The sequence below is a fragment of the Heloderma suspectum genome, chromosome 2, assembly GCF_057233095.1.
Source record: "Heloderma suspectum isolate Gila_16-S chromosome 2, 16-S_ref, whole genome shotgun sequence".
Taxonomy (NCBI): Eukaryota; Metazoa; Chordata; class Lepidosauria; order Squamata; family Helodermatidae; genus Heloderma; species Heloderma suspectum.
This window is the reverse complement of record NC_139459.1, coordinates 165,416,279-165,438,654: the sequence shown is the minus strand read 5'-3', so window position 1 is coordinate 165,438,654 and position 22,376 is coordinate 165,416,279. Positions and strand designations below refer to the sequence as shown.

General features: G+C 45.9%; 1 protein-coding gene across 1 annotated transcript in view; it reads left to right on the top strand.

Moving 5' to 3' along the window:
• Window positions 1-22,376, top strand: part of VAV1 (vav guanine nucleotide exchange factor 1) — an 86,891-nt gene that overhangs the window by 5,480 nt on the left and 59,035 nt on the right. The window contains exon 2 of the mRNA XM_084835718.1: window positions 15,145-15,261. Coding sequence (XP_084691844.1) covers window positions 15,145-15,261 — 117 coding nt within the window. The remainder of the gene's footprint in view (window positions 1-15,144; window positions 15,262-22,376) is intronic.

The window sequence follows — 22,376 nt, the reverse complement described above, 5'->3', positions numbered from 1 at the left end:
GAGCACATGCTTTGCCTGCAAAAGGTCCCAGGTTGAATTCCTCACATCTCCAGGTAGGGCTGGGAAAGACTCCTGCCTGGAACTCTGGAGAGCCGCTGCCAAGTCAGTGTTGACAATACTGAGCTAGATGGAACAATGGTTTGAGTCAGTATCAGGCAGCTTTCTATGTTCATATGAAGTACTGTACCTGTATTTATCCCTCCCTCAGGGCATTATAGCTGCTCCCAATCCAAACACTGAGAGCCCATTTGTACAATCCTGAGGTATGTGGAAATCTCCCCTGCGCCCCCCAGTATCTGGGTTGTTGTGCAATACATATGACATGGGGTTTCTCCACATGGAACTTTTATCCTGCTATTGTGATTAGTTACTCATGGAAGTTTGCAGGTCCTTTAGAAGATCCTCCCCACCCCACCCCACCCCCCCGGTCTGTTTAGAAGACCGGGGCTGCAATCCCTGTAGCTTTCTTCACACGGAGCTTTTATCCTGCGATTGAGATTGCTCCTTCATGGTAGTTTGCGGGCTCTTTACATGACGCAGTGACCCTCCAGGGAGTCTCCTGCGCTAAATGACCTTTATTCCATTTTTAAATAGATTGGAGATAATGAGCTATCAAATTACAGCGTTTGAGTTCCGCTTGAGTTCCCTCATGAAAAGAGAAAAACCGGCAATAAGGGGAGCCAGACCACACCATCTAGCGGCTATATAATGAAACATATGGAAGACTCAGATAAGGGGGAAAAGGAGGCGGAAAGAGGGGGGAAGGAAGCGTGTGTAAAGGGAGTCCGTCGTGATCCTGCATTTACAACAGAAGCAGAAAGCCCCATTTTAAATGCGGGGTTTTAGGCTGGTGTAGAGCTGCCCATTGTCAGGTGCTCTAGTCCAATTGTTGGCAGCATCCAGGCTGGAAAGGGGGCACCAGGCACGCAGTTAATTTGGGGGCCTAGGGAGACCACCCTGGTAGACTCCTTCAGATGGTTCAGAGCCTCAGACTGATGGAATATAGCAAAACCAGGGCCCCATCTACATGGTGCCGACTGGGTCTTTTGTATCGTTGGAGCTGTGCAGCTCCTGCGCTGTGAATGCTAAACGACCTAGATATACGGGGCCTAGTTACTGTGCAGTTTTGCTGAGGCGCAGGAGCCTGCCAAGCACTGTCGCCGCGAGCAGTGGCGCCCGGCAAAGAGGGACACAGTTGCTTGCGGCGGCACGAAGCTCTGGTTCCCTCTCCCATCACGGCTGTGTCCCTCTCTGCCAAGCAGAGCCCCGGCAGAGAGGGATGCGGTTGCTCTCGGCACCGGTGGCACAAAGCGCCACTTCCCTCTCCCCTCCCCTCCCCCATCATGACTGCAGGCATGATGGGAAGCAATTGGGAAGAGAGAGAGGGAAGAGAGGGGAGGAGGAAAAGGGCATCACACCGTCACTCACTGCCCACTCCACACCCACCGCAAACCGCGCTGTCACCCCGAGGGATGGTTAGACAGCACACCTCACTGTGGTGAAGCTGCAGCAGCTGAAACATTCGGAGGAAAACTACACCTTGGAAATCCGCATTTTCTGGGCGGAAACCACAGAAGACTGTGAGGTGGCGACTGCGTCGTCTAATCAAAAGGACCTCCACTTACAGCAGCCCCAGAGTAAAAGGCATGTCTAGATGTGCCCCTAGAGTTCTGTATCTGGCAGTAGCACAAGATTGGCTCTCAGGGATCATCTGATTCCCTGGACCAGATGGATTCAGGTTTGTGGTGCTAGTTCCTTGCTCAAACTGCCTGCCGACCCCACATTCAACCAGCACACAAAATGGGGATTCGGTTAGTGCCTGACTTGCAAGACTTCTGGCTTGAATGCAGTTCAAGCCCAGAGGTTCCCAGCAGTCTATAGGCACAAAACATGATTTGATGTGCACTGAAGTGCTCGTGTTCATGATGGAGTAAACGCCACGTGACTCCTTTGCCTTTGCTGTGAGCATGCTTGAATCCAAGCTGAGCCCAGACAGAAAAATATTCATCTGATGTGCACCAAAGGGCATCTCAGTGAAAGAGTTGACTTATATCATTTTAGTTCCTGGCTTGTAGTTTCCTTTGTAATGTCTCAGAAGAGAACACAGATCAGAACACAGATAGTGCCAGAGATTCCTCTACCTACAAAACCCATCCCTGGACTGATCTGATAAAAAGTCTGTTGTTCCACAATAGCCATGTTGAGCGTCTAGCCATGCTCAGCCTAGGTGGAAGCTAAAGCATCTCATTAACCATGAGGGGAAAGATATTGTAGTTACAGACCCACCAGCCTAACGTGTGGACCAGCTACATTTGTGGGAAATGTTATTAAGTCTAGAATTATTATTTTCAGTCCTTCTAGTAATGAACACAGGTGGTGAGTGCCACCAGGGCAATAGCCAAAATGGGGTAACTGAGAAACAAGAGGGAAGTATCAGCATGCTTAGGAGAGCCTGAAAGGCAGCCTATAAATATTTTAAATAAATTAAATAATGAAGTTAAAAAATCTTTAAAACAAAACACTTGAAGAAGCAGCCCACACCCTAAAAGCCCATCAAGGACAGACTGCATTCAGTAGCTAAAGAATGCCAGAGTTGAGGAGGGGGGTGCCTTGTTTGGAGGGAATGGCACCCTGATCAGGACATTCCTCTTAGGAGGGTGATTACACTGCAACATGCCCCATTTGTTTCCTCTACTCTGGTGGCTGAGTACCTATCAGTTTTGAAGCGAAATGGTGCCACCAAAAAACAAGATCATCGTTTCTATGTACCTGGCAGACTCTATGGGTATGTAGAGGTATGTAAGTTTGTAAATTAAAGCAAAAAACTGCCTAACAAGAAACTGTGAACTTACAGAAGGCTGATGGAAGTTGATTCTATGGGTGGTGGCGGGGGAGAGTATTTAAAGAAACCAGAAGTTAGGCAGATTGTAGCCCTGTGCAGGTGTTCAGGCCTCCCACATGTGAGGGCTAAAAGTGGGGTGGGGGTGAGGGCACACATGCAAGCCCGGCCCCCCAATGTCCCCATGCAGAGAGCCTGCCTTCCCTGCTACCGGTCTTGCTGCATTGAGGAGCAAGGTCTAGAAGGGGTTGCTATTTACATTACCTTGAATGCAAGTAGAACCCTTCACAGGATCAAGAACCTCCTTGACCAGCTGAAGCTCTTGAAAGCTTATAGCAAGTATCCTGGAGGGAGAGTTAGTTCCATGAAATTAAAAACCTCCTCTACAGTATACAAGAATGGTTGAGTCTCCAGACCTGTGTGCCCCCTGTCTAAGGTTATATGGCACAGCAGGGGAAAGCTGGGGAGAGTAAAAAGTGTAATATATCCCTTCTCTACTCCTTAAACTACACCCCCCCCCCCGCCCAATATCTGTACAGCACTACAAGCTCCTTTTTCCAGGCTGGCCAGAGTAGCATAGTAGCTTGAATAAGTAGCACTCTACTTAAGGGATGAGGATACATTGCAACATTCTGTTGGAGATCATACATGTACACACAGAAGAGCAAGTCTGGCAGAGACATGATCAGCACGGCTTCTGCAAAGGGGAGTCCTACCTTACAAATATTTTAGTCTTCATGGCGAGTGTTAAACAAACACGTAGATAGGGGCAATCCAGTAAACAATTTTCAAAAAGATTCTGACAAAGCCTCTCACCAAGGCTTCTCAGGAATTGTAGCAGTCATGGGGTAAGGGGGCAGGTGGATTAGTAATAGGCCAAAAGACAGGAAGTTGAGGCTAGGAATAAATGGGCAGTTTTCACAATGGAGGAAGTAAGCAGTAGAGTCCAGGGATGTTATGTACAAGGATCTTTTCAACTTATTTATAAGTGATCTGGGGTAAAGGGTGACCAACGAGGTATCCATATCTGCAGATTACAACTAGCTATTCAGGATGGTAAAAACCCAAGCAAGCTATTAAGAATGCCCAAAGAACCATATTCCTGTTCCCCAAATCCTAACAGCCCATTTTGCATATTATGCAAATTCTTTCTAATTATGCAAATCCAAGTGGTTGGTTAGCAAAGAATTAAGCAACCTCCTGCTGCTTTTTGGGCTTTTCTACATGAGGCATTTATTGTGAGGTTGTCATTCCCTATTCATGATTGTTTATGGGTTCTTTAGACAACATTATGACCCTCCAGTTTTGCTTTTGTGTTTACCGAGCACTTTTGGCAAGTTTTTTAAGAGCAGGGAACATGCAGCATTTAATTGTGGAAATGAAAGAAAACACTTTTTTCACTTGTGTATTATTCTGCTATACCACAATGCCATCTAGAGGCTAAGTAGTGGGAAAGTAGGAAAGAAAATACTTTTCATGTAGTACTGAGATCTCAATTCTGTGGTGAAACCAAAAATAGATACAGCGGATTAACAGCCAATTAACAGCCCTGTGTAGAAAAGCTCTTCCACCCCAAATCATTCTGTTCCCATACTGCTTTGTATCAAGGAAGCAAGACATTTGGCTTTTCTTATATATGTTCACATATAATGTGAGTGAACCTCAAAGGCTAAAAAAATGAAGACAATTATATACTCTTTCCTTGTGCTCTTTTCCTGAACCAAATCACACTTATTTAGGGTGCTTCCAGATGAGGCTTTTATGGTGCCATCACCCTGCTTCATTCACAGAATTTTATGGAGACGGGGGGTGAGGTCCAGACATTATTATCTATTCATGACCCTCCTGATTTTTCCCACAACTTCTTCTTTTTCCTTAACACAGAAAATCCATTAAGGAGAAAAAAATGGAACAGCTACACAATGCTTTCTGATTACTAGCAATAAGAGCTGTCTGTCTGGAAGCACCCTTAAATACACTGGCCTCTAGCCTAGGAGGTATTTGATGTTAGCTTTGTTTTGGTTGCCTATGGCCCAGCCAGCATTAACAGATACACATTTTGACTCTAGTGCACATTTGTGTCAATGTACTACTAGTGCAGGAGTGAGCAGGTGTAGATAAAGATCTACTGGTAGGTCTCTGGGTGATTTGCAGCAGATTAGCCGGGATTTCCAACAGCAAATCATTTAACAGCAGCAACAGAAATGCTTTTGTGTGGGGGTGGAGGGGGTGGATGGGTCCTAAATTAGGCTGCTGAAACAGAGGAAGTTGGGGTGAGGAGGAGGAACCAGGAATTCATTTTTGTGTGAAAGGACTGTGAACACATGCATTGTACTAAAAACAATTTTGTGGGTTGAGCATGTGCTCAGAATGCACTCTATTGCCTAATTCTACATGTAAGTCTGATCCTATCCCCACACACCACTGCACTTGATTTCACGAGGACCAACAGTTCCTCGTAAAAAAAAAAGTAGATCCCACAAGCCAAATGTCTGTCAGCCCGTGATCTAGTAGAAAATTTGCCATATAGGGCAAACTGGGTATTTTCTAAAATAACACCCTTCTTTCTTGTAAATCATGTGGCCCTTATGTGGTCGAATGATTTAGCCAGGTTGTGTCTAAGGTCATTCTTCTGCGATTTTCTAAACACAAAATGCCGATGTACTGCTTTCCCTCCATTCTCAGTATCTCTGGAGAGTATTCAAAATGCTTCACCCCTCCAATTCTATGTATATAAGGTGACTGGATGGTAGTTTAATTTTGCTTCACCACTGGTGATGGGACAGCATCCACCCATCACACTTGAAGGCAGCAGGGTAGCTTAGGAGGTGCAGGGTAGGCTATGTGGGCACACAGCCACCTCCCAGCATCTGCCACCTGAGGCAACTCTCTCACTCTGCCTAATGGTAGGGCTGGCCTTGGAGGGGAGGGAAACAAAGGTTTGCCTAAGGCCGCTTAGGGAGCAATCCTATAGCTGCTAGATAGCGGCTAGATGGCCATAGGATATCTGTTTTCCAGGAACCAACCTCCCCCCACTTCCACGCTGCCAATGGCCCTGTCCTCCACACTCACAAGAGGAGCGCAGAGTGGCTGAAAAGGGGCATTCCGGGGGGTGTTCCGGGGCAGGGAAGGCAGAAATGCCTGTAGAACACATCCAATGTGTCGTACAGCAGCCGCCTCCCCCGCTCAGCCCTTCCATGGCTAGACAGCCATAATCAGCTGTCTAGCCAAAAATGCAGGGCAGGAGGAACACAGAGGGAACTGCCCTGCCCTGCATTGGATAGGTGGTCGCCTCTGAGTTTGCAGGCGGCCGCCTATCTGAATAGGATTGCGCCCTTAATGAGTTATGGCAAAAGCAAGATTTGAACCGCACTCTCCTTGATTTATAGGTCTTAACCATTCCACTACACCAGTTCAAGATGCTAAAGCTGTACTCCTATGCATGAGAATAAGCCTCCATTAATTCAGTGGGACATAACTTTTGGGTAAACCTGCACAGTACTGAATGTGTTTGAATTGCAGCTGTTCTACAGTACATGCAATCAGATCCATTGAAAGAGTAAACATTGTATTAAACACTTACATTGTTGTTCTTAATTAAGGAAACAATTATGGTCATTTTACTAATTCACCTTGCTTCAGATGTCTATGCAGTACCGGCTATTGGACAGTAAATTAGCACAGCATGCAGATGGGGATAAATAGCACCCTGGGTGAGGAGTACCTTTGATAGCCTCCCCGCTCCCACACTCCTGTAGTCAGTTTTGCAGGGCCACCCAGAGGATTTATGGGGTCTGGTGCAGGTGTGATGTCCATCGAGAACAACATTGCTCAAAACCTTGATCTCTCAGCCACTGTGCTTCAGTTTGCACAACCCAAAGTTGAAAAAGACACATTCTAAGCAGTGGCAGTGCGCTATGCAACACAGCAGGTAGTAATTCCTATCTTTTGGTAAGCATTCTTTATTTTAAAATATCAATTATTTTTATCTTTAAAATAATAAAGAAACGTGATATATAAAAAGGTATCCAGCTAACCTCTTGCAGTGTACAGCTTTATTTTATTATTATTTATGTAGTACTTATAGTGTTTATAGTATCTGAAGTGCTAAGCGCTCCGTTGCCCAGCGCTGGAGTTCCAGGCAGCTGTAGCTTGCAACCACCATTTAATTTCCACACAATGCCTCTGGGCCCTCGATGTAGCATCGCTCCAGACCAATGCTATGTCAGGGGCCCAGAAGCATTGTTGCACAATTAAAATGGTGGCTGCCAGCAGCATTGCTGATGCTGGCAATGTAAAGGGAAAGGAGGAAGGACTGCCATGCTCTCTGCCAAAACTGGTGTATGCTTTGCTCCAGGCACCAAAATATCTTGGGCTAGCACTGGGAGTTGGAGAGAGCAGCTCAAGGCACAAGGCTCTGTCTGAGCATGTCCCAGACTCTGAGTCACCGACTGGAAATTCAGTCCTTGGCCATTGTCATTGGCTCCATTCAGCACTCAGCAGTTTGGTGGCTTCAGCACTGGAGCAGTTTGGGTCGTCTGGAGTATTCATACAATCCTAGAGTTGGAAGAGATGGACATCAAGTTCACATGCATACACACCTATGAGATAGGGTTGTATGTATGTGTATGTCTTCTTCAGCCCCTGCCCCATAACTTTCTAGACCTCAGAGTGCCATAGGCAAAGGGCAGCCAAGTCACAACAAATCAGAGAACTCCAAGGTTTTCTTCACACGGAGCTTTTATCCTACGATTGAGATTGCTCCGTCAGGGACGTTTGCAGGCTCTTTACAAGATGCCATGACTCTCCAGGGCATCTCCTGCACGAAATGGCCTTTGTTCCGTTTTTAAATAGATCACAGATAGTGAGCTATCAAATTACCCCACTGTGTTCCACTTCAGTTCCCTCCATGAAAAAAGGAAAAGTGGCAAGAAGAGGAGCAAGATCAATGAAAGATAATGGAAGAATCAGATACGGGGAGTAGGAGGGGGAAGGGGTTGGGGGAAAAGGAAGCACATGAAAAAGGGAGTAGTGATCCTGCATTTAAAATGGAGGCAGAAAGCCCTATTTTAAATGCAGGATTTTAGGCTGGTGTAGAGGTGCCCCAAGTGGCTCAAGAAAGCAAACCAAGACATGTACTATGAAGATTCAGGGCCAGCCAAGTGGTTATTATGGGGTAGTTATATATGGGGTACTGATGAGAGGTACATGTACATGATCCCTTGCAATGTAGCAGTGGATGCTGGGATGCCAATCTTGGTTTGTGCATGACAATGTGTGATCTGAATGTTATACCCCAGCATCCTGAGTGATATTGCAAAGGATCCTGGGATGCATCTCTTGGGTGATGTGGTATAGCCATTTGTGGGTGGCACATTTTCCCAGGCTGACTTTGGGAGAGCCACAGAGTCACCAGCCATTGTGACAGAGGGGAGATTCCTTCCTATTCTCTACCAGACCCTGAGCAAGAATAAAATCCATATAGCAAAACTTTCCTAAGGAAATGCTGTAAGTGGAAAGTCCGTGCTTCCCAGCAAGCTTGTTAGCCTGATAACACAAAAGAAGAGAAATACCAGTCCAGAATGTAAATAAGAAACATTTTTAATTGTCATTGATCATGGAAGCACCAAAATAAACATAAGAAGAAGTCAGGAAGTTGCTGAATTGTGTAGGGTGAAAGAGCAAGAGAAGGCCTTTTTTTGGCTGGGGAAGTACCTGTAGCAAAGTTGTGGCGAAGAGTAGCGTGGGAAGAGGAGAATGGCCTCTCAACCATTTCTGTGTCCACATACTGCTGTATCCCTCTTTTGGAGCAGCTCTTAGAGGGAACCCAGAGATCCATGATTCTTGGGGAGAGGCCTGGAATTTAGAGCAGCTAGTTTGAAAAGGTCAAGTTGCTTTAATGGGACAGGTCCTTGTACTATATACACACCCACCTGTTTTTGCAATGGTTATGACTTATTGTTCAATAGGACTGTGTGATTTGTGTGCGAGGGGTGATACTGATTTTATCCTAGTTCATTAGAATGGCTCCTCTTAAAAGTAACATAAGTTCATAAGAAAGCTGGGGTGGTCCTCTTAGGGAGAAGGAGAAAACAAAGATAAAGCTAAAGCTCTGTGGCTGAAAAACGGTGAATCATGATAATCTAGATAGATAGGGGCATAATCAAGGACAGGAAGCCTTTGGAGAAAAGATAAGTAATGCATCACAGAGTAAGGACAGATTACCATCATTGTGAGAAGAAATTCAGATTAGGCCTTTCTTGAAAAAGCCATCTCTAGAAATGCATTATGGGGAGGGGAGGGTCATAGCAACCGTCACAGGGTTGTTGTTGTGAGGATAAAATGGAGAGGAGGAGGATTATGTATGCCGCCTTGGGTCCTTGGAGGAAAAAGGGTGGGATAGAAATGCAATAAAATAAATAAATAATAGCTGAGTGAGAGAGCACATGCTTTGCTTGTGGAAGGTCCCATGTTCAATCCCTGGCATCTCATAAAAATATCTCAGGGCTAAAGTAGGACAGGCTTCCCCAACCCGCTACCCACCAGATTTTTGGACTTCAACTCCCATCAGCCCTAGTCAGCATGGCCAAATTATCTGGAGGGTACCACGTTGGGGAAGGGTGATGCAGGAGATCCATTATCAGATGTCCACACATTTTTCTCTTTAGTTAAAAGCAGCTGTGGCCGGAGGGGTGCAGGGAGGAGATGGGGTGCGACCCTTCCACTCCATGCTGTTTGTTTCCCTGATGGAAATTGCTCTTCCCTAAAACCTTCTATTAGCTGCTGAGTGGAGAAAGTCAGGTATAAAACAAGTCTTTTAGCAGCATCAGACAATGGGATTTTCATTTGGTATGCATGTGTGAGGATTAAATCCTCTTTCCCCAGCCCTGCAGGGCACCCACCCTGATCCAAATCTCTCTCTCTCTCTTTCACGCATGCACACACATGCACACTGTGATTGCTTTTAACCAAAGAAAAAAATATTGGGAGATCCTATCACAGAGTGTCCGTGTCACATTTAATTTGGTCCTTAGCTGCCAGTCAGAGAAGACTGTACTAGGCTACATGGTTCAATGATACCATCCTGTATAAGTTTCCATTGTGATGGAGGGTGCCTAGTGCCACCAATCAAAAGGCATTGTGCAGCTATAACAGATTTTCTTTGGTAAGAAAAAACACAGAAGAAGTGGTGGGAAACCTCAGGAGGGTTAAAAATGGAAGGCCCCTATAAAATTCTGTGAATGAGACAGTGATAACACAGTAAAAGCCTCATCTGGAAGAACCCTAAACATTTTTTTGTATGACCCTTCAAGTTGGTGGCCAACCTCTGATCTTGCATTTTGGGGGAAAGTAATTGAGTCTATTGTGACAATACAACTTCAGACATTTCTGGATGACATTATTTCCTGATCCTTTTCTCTCCTGCTTTCCATTTGGGTTTGGGTCAGTTACTCCTTTAGAGGTGCTGCTGGATTATCTTTGCTAAGAGATGAAGAGGCGGAATACCACCCTGTTGATCTTTTGGACCTTTCAGAAGGCTGCAACAGTGGATCATTTACGTTATTGAACTGCCAATAAAATCTGGCAGGTAGCTTAGGGAAAACCCAAGAATGACTTAGATCTTTCCTAGCCAGTCATATCACATTCAGAGATGCCATGGAAACAGTCAGCAGTTGTGAAGTCTGGTCAGTGGTGTACCTTGGGGCTTTATTCGAGCACCACTGTTTAATTGTTATAGGAAGTTGTTGGGAGAGGTTGGGAGTGAGGTGTCTGGTTCTAATTTTGTTTTTCCATCTTTTTGGGAGCAGTATTCTTGGTCCTAAGACAAAATCTCACATCTGTGGCCAAGTGGATGTGGTTAAAGAGACTGAAACTGAGTAACACATTGCTGGTGTGCAAGCCAAAAGTTACACCCCAGCAATCTCTGAGCACTGCAAGGGATTCTGGGATGCGGAATCAATTGAGAATTGAGGCCTCTCAATTCTCGAGATGTAAGCACTCCTTGTCTTCAACATAAATACCACCCAACCTCTGCCTCAAAATATTTGTAGATTGTACCCATTTACAGCCTCTTGTGCAGTGCACATCTTAGCATGTTTACTCAGAAGTAAGTCCCACCAAGGTCAGTGAGACTTACTTAATTCTAAGGGCATCTCTACACCACCCTAAAATCCTGCATTTAAAATGGGGCTTTCTGTTTTCATCCGCTTCATAGAATCATAGAATAGTAGGGTTGGAAGGGGCCTACAAGGCCATCGAATCCAATCCCCTGCTCAATGCAGGAATCCAAGTCAGAGCATCCCTGACAGATGGCTGTCCAGCCCCGTCTCGAATGCCTCCAGTGTGGGAGAGCCCAGTACCTCCCTAGGTAATTGGTTCCATTGTTGTATTGCTCTAAGGGCCGATCTACATTGCGCCCGCCATTGCAATGAATTTGGTGTCCCATTGGGTTAAACACTCTCACATTAAAACGTGATTATTCACGCTCACCCATTTTCGCTGTTGCAGTGCTTCATCAAATGCGTGAGCTCGGTTCGCACTCGAGCGCTGTGCTGTTTTCCTGCTGTTTTCCTGCGTGCGCTTGTCTGATCTCGGATGCTAAGCGGGGTCGGCCCCGGTTAGTAGTTGGATGGGTGACCGCCTGGGAATCAGGCTTCTTGCATTGAGCAGGGGGTTGTTCTATCCCTTCAAATGAGACTAAGTTTTACCCTCTCCTATCCCCTGCTCCAGATGTTTTTTTTTTTAAATTAAGGCGTTATCCTCACAGAATCAGGGCTCGGAACAACCCTGTCCTCCACACTCACAAGAGGAGCGCAGAGTGGCTGAAAAGGGGCGTTCCGGGGGGCGTTCCAGGGCGGGGAGGGCAGAAATACCTGTAGAACACATCCAATGTGTCGTACAGCAGCCGCCTCCCCCGCTCAGCCCTCCCACGGCTAGACAGCCATAATCAGCTGTCTAGCCAAAAATGCAGGGCAGGAGGAGCACAGAGGGAACTGCCCTGCCCTGCATTGGATAGGTGGTCGCCTCTGAGTTTGCAGGAGGCCGCCTATCTGAATAGGATTGCGCCCTTAATGAGTTATGGCAAAAGCAAGATTTGAACCGCACTCTCCTTGATTTATAGGTCTTAACCATTCCACTACACCAGTTCAAGATGCTAAAGCTGTACTCCTATGCATGAGAATAAGCCTCCATTAATTCAGTGGGACATAACTTTTGGGTAAACCTGCACAATGTCTCAGGGGAACCAAAGGTTCAGGTGAACCAAGTCTGGAGGGAGGGGGGAGTATCAAAACAACCACATGGTGACTGAGCATGCTCAGTGGGTAAGCACAGAATGTAAACTGTTTGAGAGGGGAAATAGGGAACTCAGGAGAGGGAGAATGGAATGGAGTATCCTGGAAAAAGGCATGACTGGTTGGCTAGAATCCTGAAGAGGAGCATTCCACACTGCAACATTTTGTTCCAGATCCCACTTGATGGCAAAATGTCTCAGGTGCAGTTTTCATGCTGTCATCTGATGCTCTTTACAAACTGTACCCATTCAGCTCCAATATGATTGGAGATATGATGGCCACATACCAAACCTGAGACTACCTCAACACTGTATAAGGTGGAGGATGGAGTCTTATTTTAAGAGCAAAATATAGCATGTGGATGAATGGAGCCTTTCCCTGCCCCATAGTCTGTTTACCTGGGCACTTTTCCCCAGCTGTGCTTACTTCTGGTGTCAGAACAAAGCTGGAGGAGGGGAAAAAGGAGTTCAGGCATCAGATGGGAAGAGGGAAGTTATGGGACGAGGGAAGGTTAAGCACCCCTCCAACATGTACCCATTTTGCCCTTAAAATTGGATCCTCCACCCTATACAGATGATATGGGCAGATCTGAGTTTAAACAAATGGATCTGCAGTCATCATGTCAAGTGTCCTCCTTCAGCTGTACCTGAATGGCACCTCGCCCATGGTCAATTTAATGCTGTAGCACTCAACCAGAATGGGGCTGGGGGAGGTAACACAAAGAAGAGGTACAGACTAACCAACTTGGGCAAGTTGCACCCCCACTACCTTTCCACCCCTATGGATCCTGCAAGCTCCTCAAGCTACTGCTTGGACTAGTCATGACCAGTACAGTGATCAACGCAGAACCTGAGTGATGTCGTGTATGCACATGATCCTGAACGAAAGTCAGTTAATGCACAGAGTTTATGCATGGACGCTCAAAAGATCTTGAGTGAGGAAGCCCCCTTTGGGGGTAACTTAGTACATCTTCCACAATGTTCACTGTTCTTTTTTGACAAATGTCTGACATATGCTTTAGCATGGCCTCCCTTCCCATCTCAAATGCAACTTCTGGCTAGGGGTGGGAAGGAAAGGATATCTTACCTCATAGACAGTGTGGGGCAACAAGAGGTAGGGCCAGGTTTGCTCTGCTCTGCCAGTGGCAATAGCCTCTGTGGTGGAAGAGAGGGCAGAGGATGGACAGAAGAACAGCTCTGCAATGAGGCTGTTGCCACTCTAGTGGGAGGAGTAAGGAGCATAACCAGGCCAGCTTCTCTGTTTGGATAGTAGGGGTGTGGTGTGGTGAGTGGGGCTGAGGAAAGAACTGGAATTTGCCACCCTGCCCCCACCCATCAAACTTTATGGGTCGTGTGATGATGAGAAAGGTGTAGTTGAGAAAGGTGGTAAGTGTAAGGTGCTAAACGCATACCAACACCAACCATGCCACTCAGCACTTTTTTGCTGGAAGTAAACATGTTGGGGAAACACAGCTGTATGCTCCCATCCACACTGGATGGGGAAGTCAGTTGTGCAAGTGAGAGGGTTGCGTCTTTACTGTTGGCTTTCTGAGTTCTCATATACAAAAGTTGTTGTTTTTTTCAAACTTTTCTTCCTGCTTTACAGCTGACTGGTGTGAAAGTGCCAGAATGTGCAAAGGCCACATTGTGCAAAGGCCATCTACAAGTACCCATTCATATATTTAAAAGCCAGTTTCTGGGTTTCATCATCTTCTGCTTTTTGTTCCAAGAAATGTAACACAGTGGGGCAGAATACAGAGGGAGATATACTGCACCTCCTATAAGGTCTATGTGACATTCTGGGCTTCATCACACTGGGCTTTTATCCTGTGATTGAGATTGCTCCTTCACGGAAGTTTGCGGGCTCTTTACATGATACAGTGACCCTGCCATGACCCTCCTGCACTAAATGCCCGTTGTTCTGTTTTTAAATAGATCCCAGATAATGAGCTATCAAATTACCCCATTGTGTTCCTCTTCAGTTTCCTCAGTGAAAAGACTTAAAGCGGCAAGAAGAGGAGTGAGATCAATGAAAGATAATGGAAGACAGGGAGAAGGGCGGGGGAGGAGGTGCATGTAAAGGGAGTCACTGGTGATCCTGCATTTAAAATGGAAGCAGAAAGCCCCGTTTTAAATGCAGGATTTTAGGCTGGTGTAGAAATGCCCAGAGACTTCCCTCCACTGATTCCCTGTCCATCATAATGATGGATATTTTTCCAGCATCTGTTTCTTTATGTTGAGGAATGTGTGGCCCTCCAGATGTTGTTGGACTGCAACTCCCATCATCTCTCACCATTGGCTATGCTGGCTAGGGCTGATGGAATCTGTAGTTCAACAAAATTTGGAGGACCACACATTCCCTACCCATGTTTTATAATGGCCACTACTGGACCCCGACATCTTATTTTTTGTCACACTTTCCCAATATTTCCCCCATGGACCAGTGGAGGCTGGTGGCTGATGTCAGTGTGGTGGTGAATCTGCTCTGGGTTTCAGTCAGAACCAGTCAGAACTCTAAAGGAGCTATCCAAGGTTAGGTTGAGTGGAAGCCAAATTGTGTTACAATCCCCTGCAGTGTCTTGCTCTATGGCTCTGGTATGTTCATCTAGAAATTCACAAATGTTAGAGGTCATTTCATGTAATCAGTTTTAATCTTTGTTGTATCTCAGTTTGTACTGCAGGGTTCTGGTTTGAAATATGCAACAAATTTAAGGTACATACAAAACAATGTAGAAAAAGACTTGAGGGTACTTTGTTACAAAGCAAATAATGGAGTGAGGAGGTCCCTCAGCATAGGTGAGTCTGCTGACGACCAGTGCCACTTCTTGGCAGTTTGACTCAAAGTTAGGGAGGACCTGGTGCAATCCAACAGAGGTGGCTCAAGAGAAAGTAAAAGCCAGTGGTGTGACTGAATGAAGTGCGTGTTTGGTATGCTGAGCTGCGTGGAGGTGGCATTGTTGAGTCTTCTATGATTCTCACCACCTTATGCCCCTTTTTTGCCCTTCCCTTACAGTTCCTGTGCCTCAAGAACATCCGAACCTTCCTCAGCACCTGCTGTGACAAGTTTGGTCTGCGCAAGAGTGATCTGTTTGAGGTCTTTGACCTGTTCGACGTGAAGGATTTTGCAAAGGTCTGATTACTTCATCTGTCTTTTTCACAAAAACACAGCTTTCATAAGCACAGTGTGGTACTCATCTGACTCCTGAGTTTTTGCACCAATGCAAACAAGCGCTTAAGGTCATTAGTGAAGGACTCTCAGTTTGCCCTAGCTTCTACACTGGGACAGCCAGAGCAAAATATCTTTGAGTGGCCCAAATAAGATCTTCTTGCTGGCACATTTATTCTGTTTCCAAGAGCTACATCTCTCTCTCTCTCTCTCTCTCTCTCTCTCTCTCTCTCTCTCTCACACACACACACACACACACACACACACACATATAACAAAGAACTGGGAACATGAAGGAGAGAGGAGATTGGGAATTGATCCCATGATGTAGAGGGAGAGGCCAGAGAAGAGCAACCAACAAGGAAGTACAACTGGCAGGAAGCAGCAGTGAAAATTGTACAAGCACTGAAGCCCCACATTTTGACCACTGGTAGACCCTGCTTAACCCACTCACCCCAAGAAACTTAACTAGATAGTGCCCACAAATGTTCAAGTCTTTCTTTGCAATCATAAGGGCTAGAAACCTGCTTTTTTAAAAAAGGAAAGGAAATATTCTTAGGATGCTGCCATTCTTAGTACATATCAAATTATACAGCTGCACAGAAAACACACAGGTATGCAGAACACCCAAATCTCATGTCTTTGCTGTTTTGTGAGCTTCTATAACCAAGCAGAAAAATATTGTGTGCCTGTTAAATCCTTAAAGTTCTGAGAAAGTACACACAGACATCCCTTCCCAAACCAAATGCTACCTCTGCCTCAAAATTACTTTGCTGTGTGGTGCTATACTGCTCAGTAAGTGCAACTGGCAGGAAGCAGCAGTGAAAATAATAGAAGTAAGATATAAATTGGAGCAAATGACAATTTACCATCTTTTGTCTTGGGCAACAAAAAATAAGGGCTGCGTAGTGTTTAACAAACCATTTGTCTGTGAAAATAAGGCCAGGTCCAGAGGTCATGACCAAATCATGGATTGGCTGTTGAGAATGTGCTGCAAGCTCATGCACCCCTCCCCTCTCCCCTCTTGCACACTGATTCCCTCCTCCTGGTTTGTGTTAAGCATCGTTTTCCATGACATCTGAATTGGGCAAAGTAGGATTGCCACATCTCCTGGAGCTCAGACCCTGAGACAATGGTGCCTGATAGGGAAAAAGAATGGTGCTTGGTCAGTTAGTGGGCAGATGCTAGCTGAGTCATGTCTGTACCTCAAGGGTGGAGCCTGAAGGAAGCGAGGGAGGTGGCATCACATCACAGGTGTTCTGGGAGGGAGCCAAGCATCTTAAAAATGCTTTCAGTCTTCCCTACAAATGTGTCTCACCAGACCTTCAAGAAAGGTGGATGCTCATATTCACTGTATCTCAGCCTTCCTCTGCCTGGCACCCTCCAGATGTGTTGGATTACAACTCCCATAATCCCCAGCCAGATGGCTGGGGATTATGGGAATTGCGGTCCAACACATCTGGAGGGCGCCAGTTTGGGGAAGGCTGCTGTATTCGATGCCCACATTTGATCACTCCAAGAAGTTGCATCACACACACACGCACAATTCAGAAGCTGCCTCTGAAGCCACCTTCTAATGTCACAGAGGTTACTGGGGCCTCTCAGATCATGGTGAGCGAACACTTGAGGCAGCAAAATGTTTGCTGGGCCAGAAGTGGTGAAAAATTGGCCTGAATACAGCATTGCCTAACCTCTAAGAAGGGAGGTGCCATGAAACACCGAAGCCTGGGGGCTGTCCAGCAGCATGTGAACCGCTTTTCCTGACCTCCTGCTCTCATCTCAGTAGACCAAAAAGCAAGCAAGCATTTGCCCGCAACAGGATGTGAAGTGCAAGAACAGAACCACACAGCAGGCTGCAGTGGGCGTCTCCTAGGGAGGAAGCCTATAACACGTGCAGCTGTGCTGCAGAAAGTTTCCTTGAAGCCAGATGTTGCCTCCAAACCACCACCACCCAACACAAAAAACACCTTGGGTTAGGATGATCCAGTCTTAGCTGCAGTCTTGGATGGTTGCAGAGAAAGACATGAGAAGAGAACTCATTTGTGAGAAGTGAAAATAGATGGAGAGAGAAGGATCACAGAATGACAAGGGGGTCAAGTGGATGATCCAGTTGAACTCCTCGTCCTAAGATGGGCTATCTTATATCAGCCTTCCCCAACCTGGTGCCCTCCAGATGTGTTGGACTACAACTCCCATAATCCCCCAACCAATAGTCCAACACATCTGGAGAGTACCAGGTTAGGGAAGGCTGACTTGTACCTAAGGACCAAGTTAGAAGTGAGGTGATTCATTAGTGCATCTGCCCCATTCACATACAAAGTGAGGTGGGTAGATAGGTGAGGTGCTAATTTTAACATTAAAAAGGGCATGTGGGTGAAGGGAACGGACCCCTTCCGCCTCACTTCCATCGTCTGGGCTGTAGGTTCAACATCCCTCATCCCTGTCTTTTGTTGTATATATTATTTATTTATTACTCTATTATTATAGTATATATTATAGTACATAATATGCCATCATCATCATCGTCATCATCATCATCATCCAAAGAGCTCAGAGTGGCATACATAATTTCACCACCACCACTTATCCTCACAATAAGCCTGTGAGGTTGGTTAAGCTGAGAGTTAGCAGCTGGCCCAAAGTCCCAAAGATTAGAACCTGGAATTCCCCAGTTTTAGTCTAACATTCTAACTGCTACTCCACACTGGCTCTTAAACCCTGCCTAACCCCTGCTGTATTTGTGAATGGGACAGTTTTGTGACTAAACAACTGTGACTGTCTCATCATGCTTAGTTTGGCCCTGAAACAGTTCCTGTCTAATCTTTTCTTGATTGTTTCTAAGGAAGGGGTTTCTGTAGAAGAAGCCAGTGTGGTATGGAGTACTGGGTTTGGGTGTGGGCAAGGTTCAAATACCTACTCAGATCATGCCTCTTTGGGGCCTCCTGCCTTAGGCAAGTACTTCAGTTGCCTGTGTAGTACCTTTGACCATGTCCTTGCTCTGCAGTTGCTCCACTTGGATTTCAACCTTAGAATGACTCACATTGCTACAACTTTCAAGCACAAGGATCGTTTTAAAGCTGTGAATTCTGAAACTGGGGACATCCATTATAGGCATATGAAGTGCCAAAATAATGGACTGATATAGGAATGATGATAATATGCAGGCATGATCCAGCCAAAATCAAGCACTTTTAAGCCCCATTATTTTCAAAGGGATATACATTTAAGCATGTGCTTAACTTTCTAATTTAAATTAATGAAATTTAAAAGTGCTTAATTTTGTTTGGGATTGTGCCCTGTTATATAGTGTTTTTCTTAAATTTTTAATGCACTTCACATATATTATCTCAGAAATGTAAACAACCTTGTAAGGTAGGCCAGTAGGGATGACTGCTGAGAAATAATGGCTTGCCAAGGGAACTCATTGCTGAATTTGAAGTGAGGAATTTAATGTGGGGAATTCCCACTTCACACTGAGTCACCAAGCTAGATCAGCACTTAATAACAATAAAAAAAACAAGAAAGAGTTTTGTGGCATCATAAAGACTATCACATTTATTAAGATATCAGTAGTCTATCTGCAGTGCTTGACCAAGAAAATGTGCTGCCTGCAGCAGAACCCAAATGGTCACACACCCGCACACACACACATGCCTGAAGTGGAACCCAAATGGCGCCCCAGCCCTGTTAGGGCCAACACTTCAGAAAGGCTTGAAGTTTCATTTTGTTTCAGACACCTCTTCCTGTGTCCCCACACCCCACCTCATGAAGCAGGTCACTTCACTCTGTAGTATGATAGGGCTGACCCAGAGGCTTCAGGAGGGGGATCTTCATGACAACGGAATGAAAAGCGCATTGGCGTATTATCCAGATTTTAATGGAATCGGCTTTGGTCCGTCAGGGGCACATGAAGCAAGAAAAGCTGAGTGTACCGTACCTTTAAAATCTGCTTTCACGGGTCACACAGCGCTTGAAAGGAACATACTTCTGGGTTGGCTGGGGGGAGTGGAACTGAATGTCATCAATGTGGCAGGGGCTGCTCAACCAATGAGAGGGGCTTGTTTCCTCACAGCTGTCCAGGCTCCCCCCTGCTACTACATTATTATGAATGGAGAGTAACTAATCCATAATTCCATTCCAGCAAACTGTCACAGAGTTAGAGCTCCCCCCACCTTCCCCCCCATGTGCGCACTTTTGCATGAAGAAGCCAAAATCCCTGATTCTCCAGAGCAGCATCTGAAGACCCCCTATGAGAGCACCCCACCCCACCCAATTTTGCCCCTTTCCAGCAAACTGCCATCGAGTTATAGCTTCCAACACCCCCCTCCCTCTTTCCCTGGGCACTTCTCCCTGCTCTCAGTGACTGGCTTCTCTGTTCCCTTGATCCCGAGACCACAGTAGATCACTACTGCAAATAAGCCCTTATGCGTATACTGCGAATAAGCCCTTAAGCCCTTATTGCAAGCATCACAGAGAAATAAAGTTACAAGGCATCAGAGAAGTGACTTCACACAACATCAGAGACATGACTTCACACAACATCAGAGAAGCAACTTCACACATCACAGAAGCTAAGTAACGCAAATATCAGAGAAGTGCATAATCACGGGGACTAGTTACTCCCACTGGCCAAAAGGAAGCGCAGCGGGATTCTGAAGGCTCGAAAGAGCACTCTAGCACTTTGATGAATTGGAAAGGCTAGTTATTCTAGTTACCTAGGTTACCAAGGGCACGGCCAGGTGAAAGACACACCCCTAAGAAAGCCCCGATCATACTGAATTTAAAGCGGAGGGATGGGCACACAGCAGCTGAACCACAGGGGAGCCGAATTAAAGAAAAACAACAGAGTAAAAGTATTCTGCAAAAATGCGGCTTCCCCACAGGTAAAGTCTGGGGTGGCTGCAGAGTGGCCACGATGTCATGTGTCCCTAACAACTTTAAGCCACAGCAGCTTCGGAGAAAACCTCCCATGTAGATGACCCCAGGAAAGCTTACAGCATAATATATGTGTTAGTCTTTAAGACACCAGAAGATTCATTGTTGTTTTTGCTGCAACAGATTAACATGGCTACCCCTCTGGAAAATATGTAATGTAATTTATTATTAATATTTAAGGGCATCTGGAAACTAACAAAATAGTTGTATCAATCTGGAGGCCTGATCCACTCATGGCCCAGTCAAAACAAGTTCTGGAGTTACCAAGATGAAACAATACCACTTGTGTAAAAGAATGACATACAGTTTATTGAATACATGGTTGTAATATGCAGAATATAAACAATAAATGCAATAAAAAGCTGACACACGCCCCTCCATTGGTAGCTCACAATCCCCTCATTGGGGTTGCATTGGTATCCTGGATGCAACAAGGTGTTGTCCCAAGGGCCCATAGTCTCTTGGCAGGCGGGTGCTCTTCCTCCTCACAAAGTGAGATGAAAAAGCAAACCATCCTGCTGGATTTTATAGGTGTCTCTCCTCAGTTCCAGAAACTGTCAGGAGAAACACAGGGCTTCTTCACACGGAGCTTTTATCCTGCTATTGAGATTGCTCACTCACGGAAGTTTGTGGGCCCTTTAGCCATTAACCTCCAGGGTGTCTGCTGCACTAAATGACCTTTATTCCATTGTTAAAGAGACTGGAGATAATGAGCTATTACACTACCCCGCTTGTGTTCCACTTGAGTTCCCTCCATAAAAAAGGAAAAGCCGCAAGAAGAGGAGCTAGACCAATGAAACATATGGAAGACCCAGATAAGGGGGAGAAGGAGGGGGAAAGGGGAGGGCAGAAAGGAAGTGCGTGTAAAGGGAGTCTGTTGTGATCCTGCATTTAAAATGGAAGCAGAAGGCCCTGTTTTAAATGTGGGATTTTAGGCTGGTGTAGAGATGCTCATAGGATGGGAAACAAATCACTCCCCTCAAGAGAAGGGGGGGGGGCTCTCCTTCAGTTTCTCACAGGAGAGTAGAAGCAACATCCTTATCTCAGAGAACAAGATCATGCAGGTGTAAGATCTCACTCTCTGCTTCCCTAATTTATGCTGTGTGCAAGAAGAAATCAACTTCTAGCATGGCCACAATAAAATGCCCAATATACAGGGCTATACAGGTCTCTGTGCGCTACAAACAACACATAGAACACTGTGTTAGTTCATACCTGACTCCTCACCATTCTTCCGAAACCAAATCCAATACAACAGTAATTGCCCTCAGTAGTCTCGATAGCATTTTTATACATGAAGTTTAAAGTAGCCCTTTGTGAATGTAAAACCTTGTAGTTATGTGGCACCCTGTGGCTTAATGGTGCAGTGACCAACATGGCACCATTTGCAAACAAAGCATACGCTTATCAGTGCCTGGGTTCCACCACCACATAGAAGTGGGAAATTCTTTATTGCTCATTGAATGTTGCAGGGAACACTGGTTATTTAAATGTGCATTTTCTGTGCACAGCTGTGGTACCTCAGTGGCAGAGCACATGCTTTGCCTGCAAAAGGTCCCGGGTTGAATTCCTCACATCTTCAGGCAGGGCTGGAAAAAAAAAACCCTGCCTGGAACTCTGGAGAGCTGCTGCCAAGTCAGTGTTGACAATACTGAGCTAGATGGAACAGCGGTCTGATTCGATGTAAGTCATGTGCCTCTGTCCCAGCTAGGGATGTTGGGGGATTTCTCCACGAATCTCCGGGAGGCCGAATGCCAACGCGTTCGGCCCACCGAAATTGGTGGAGAAACGGTCCCCCCCGCCCCCCCCGAATGGGACTTACCTTTGTCGAATGTCCCTGGCGGCGGCGGCGGCTCCCAACGGCGGTTTGGCGGCGGCCGGTCTTCTGACCGGCCGCTGCCGCCACCATTTCCAAGTAAAACAACAACAACGACAACAAACGTGATAGGCTACGTAAAGATTTACGTAGCCTATCACGGCTAGATTTTCAAAAAACACCGTGATAGGCTACGTAAATGTTTACGTAGCCTATCACGGCTGACTTTGGGGGGGGAAGCAAGTATGCAAATGGCGGCGCCCATGGGCGCCGCCATTTGCGTTCCTTAGTTGGGCACGTGTAGTCTTTGTAAACATTTATGTAGACT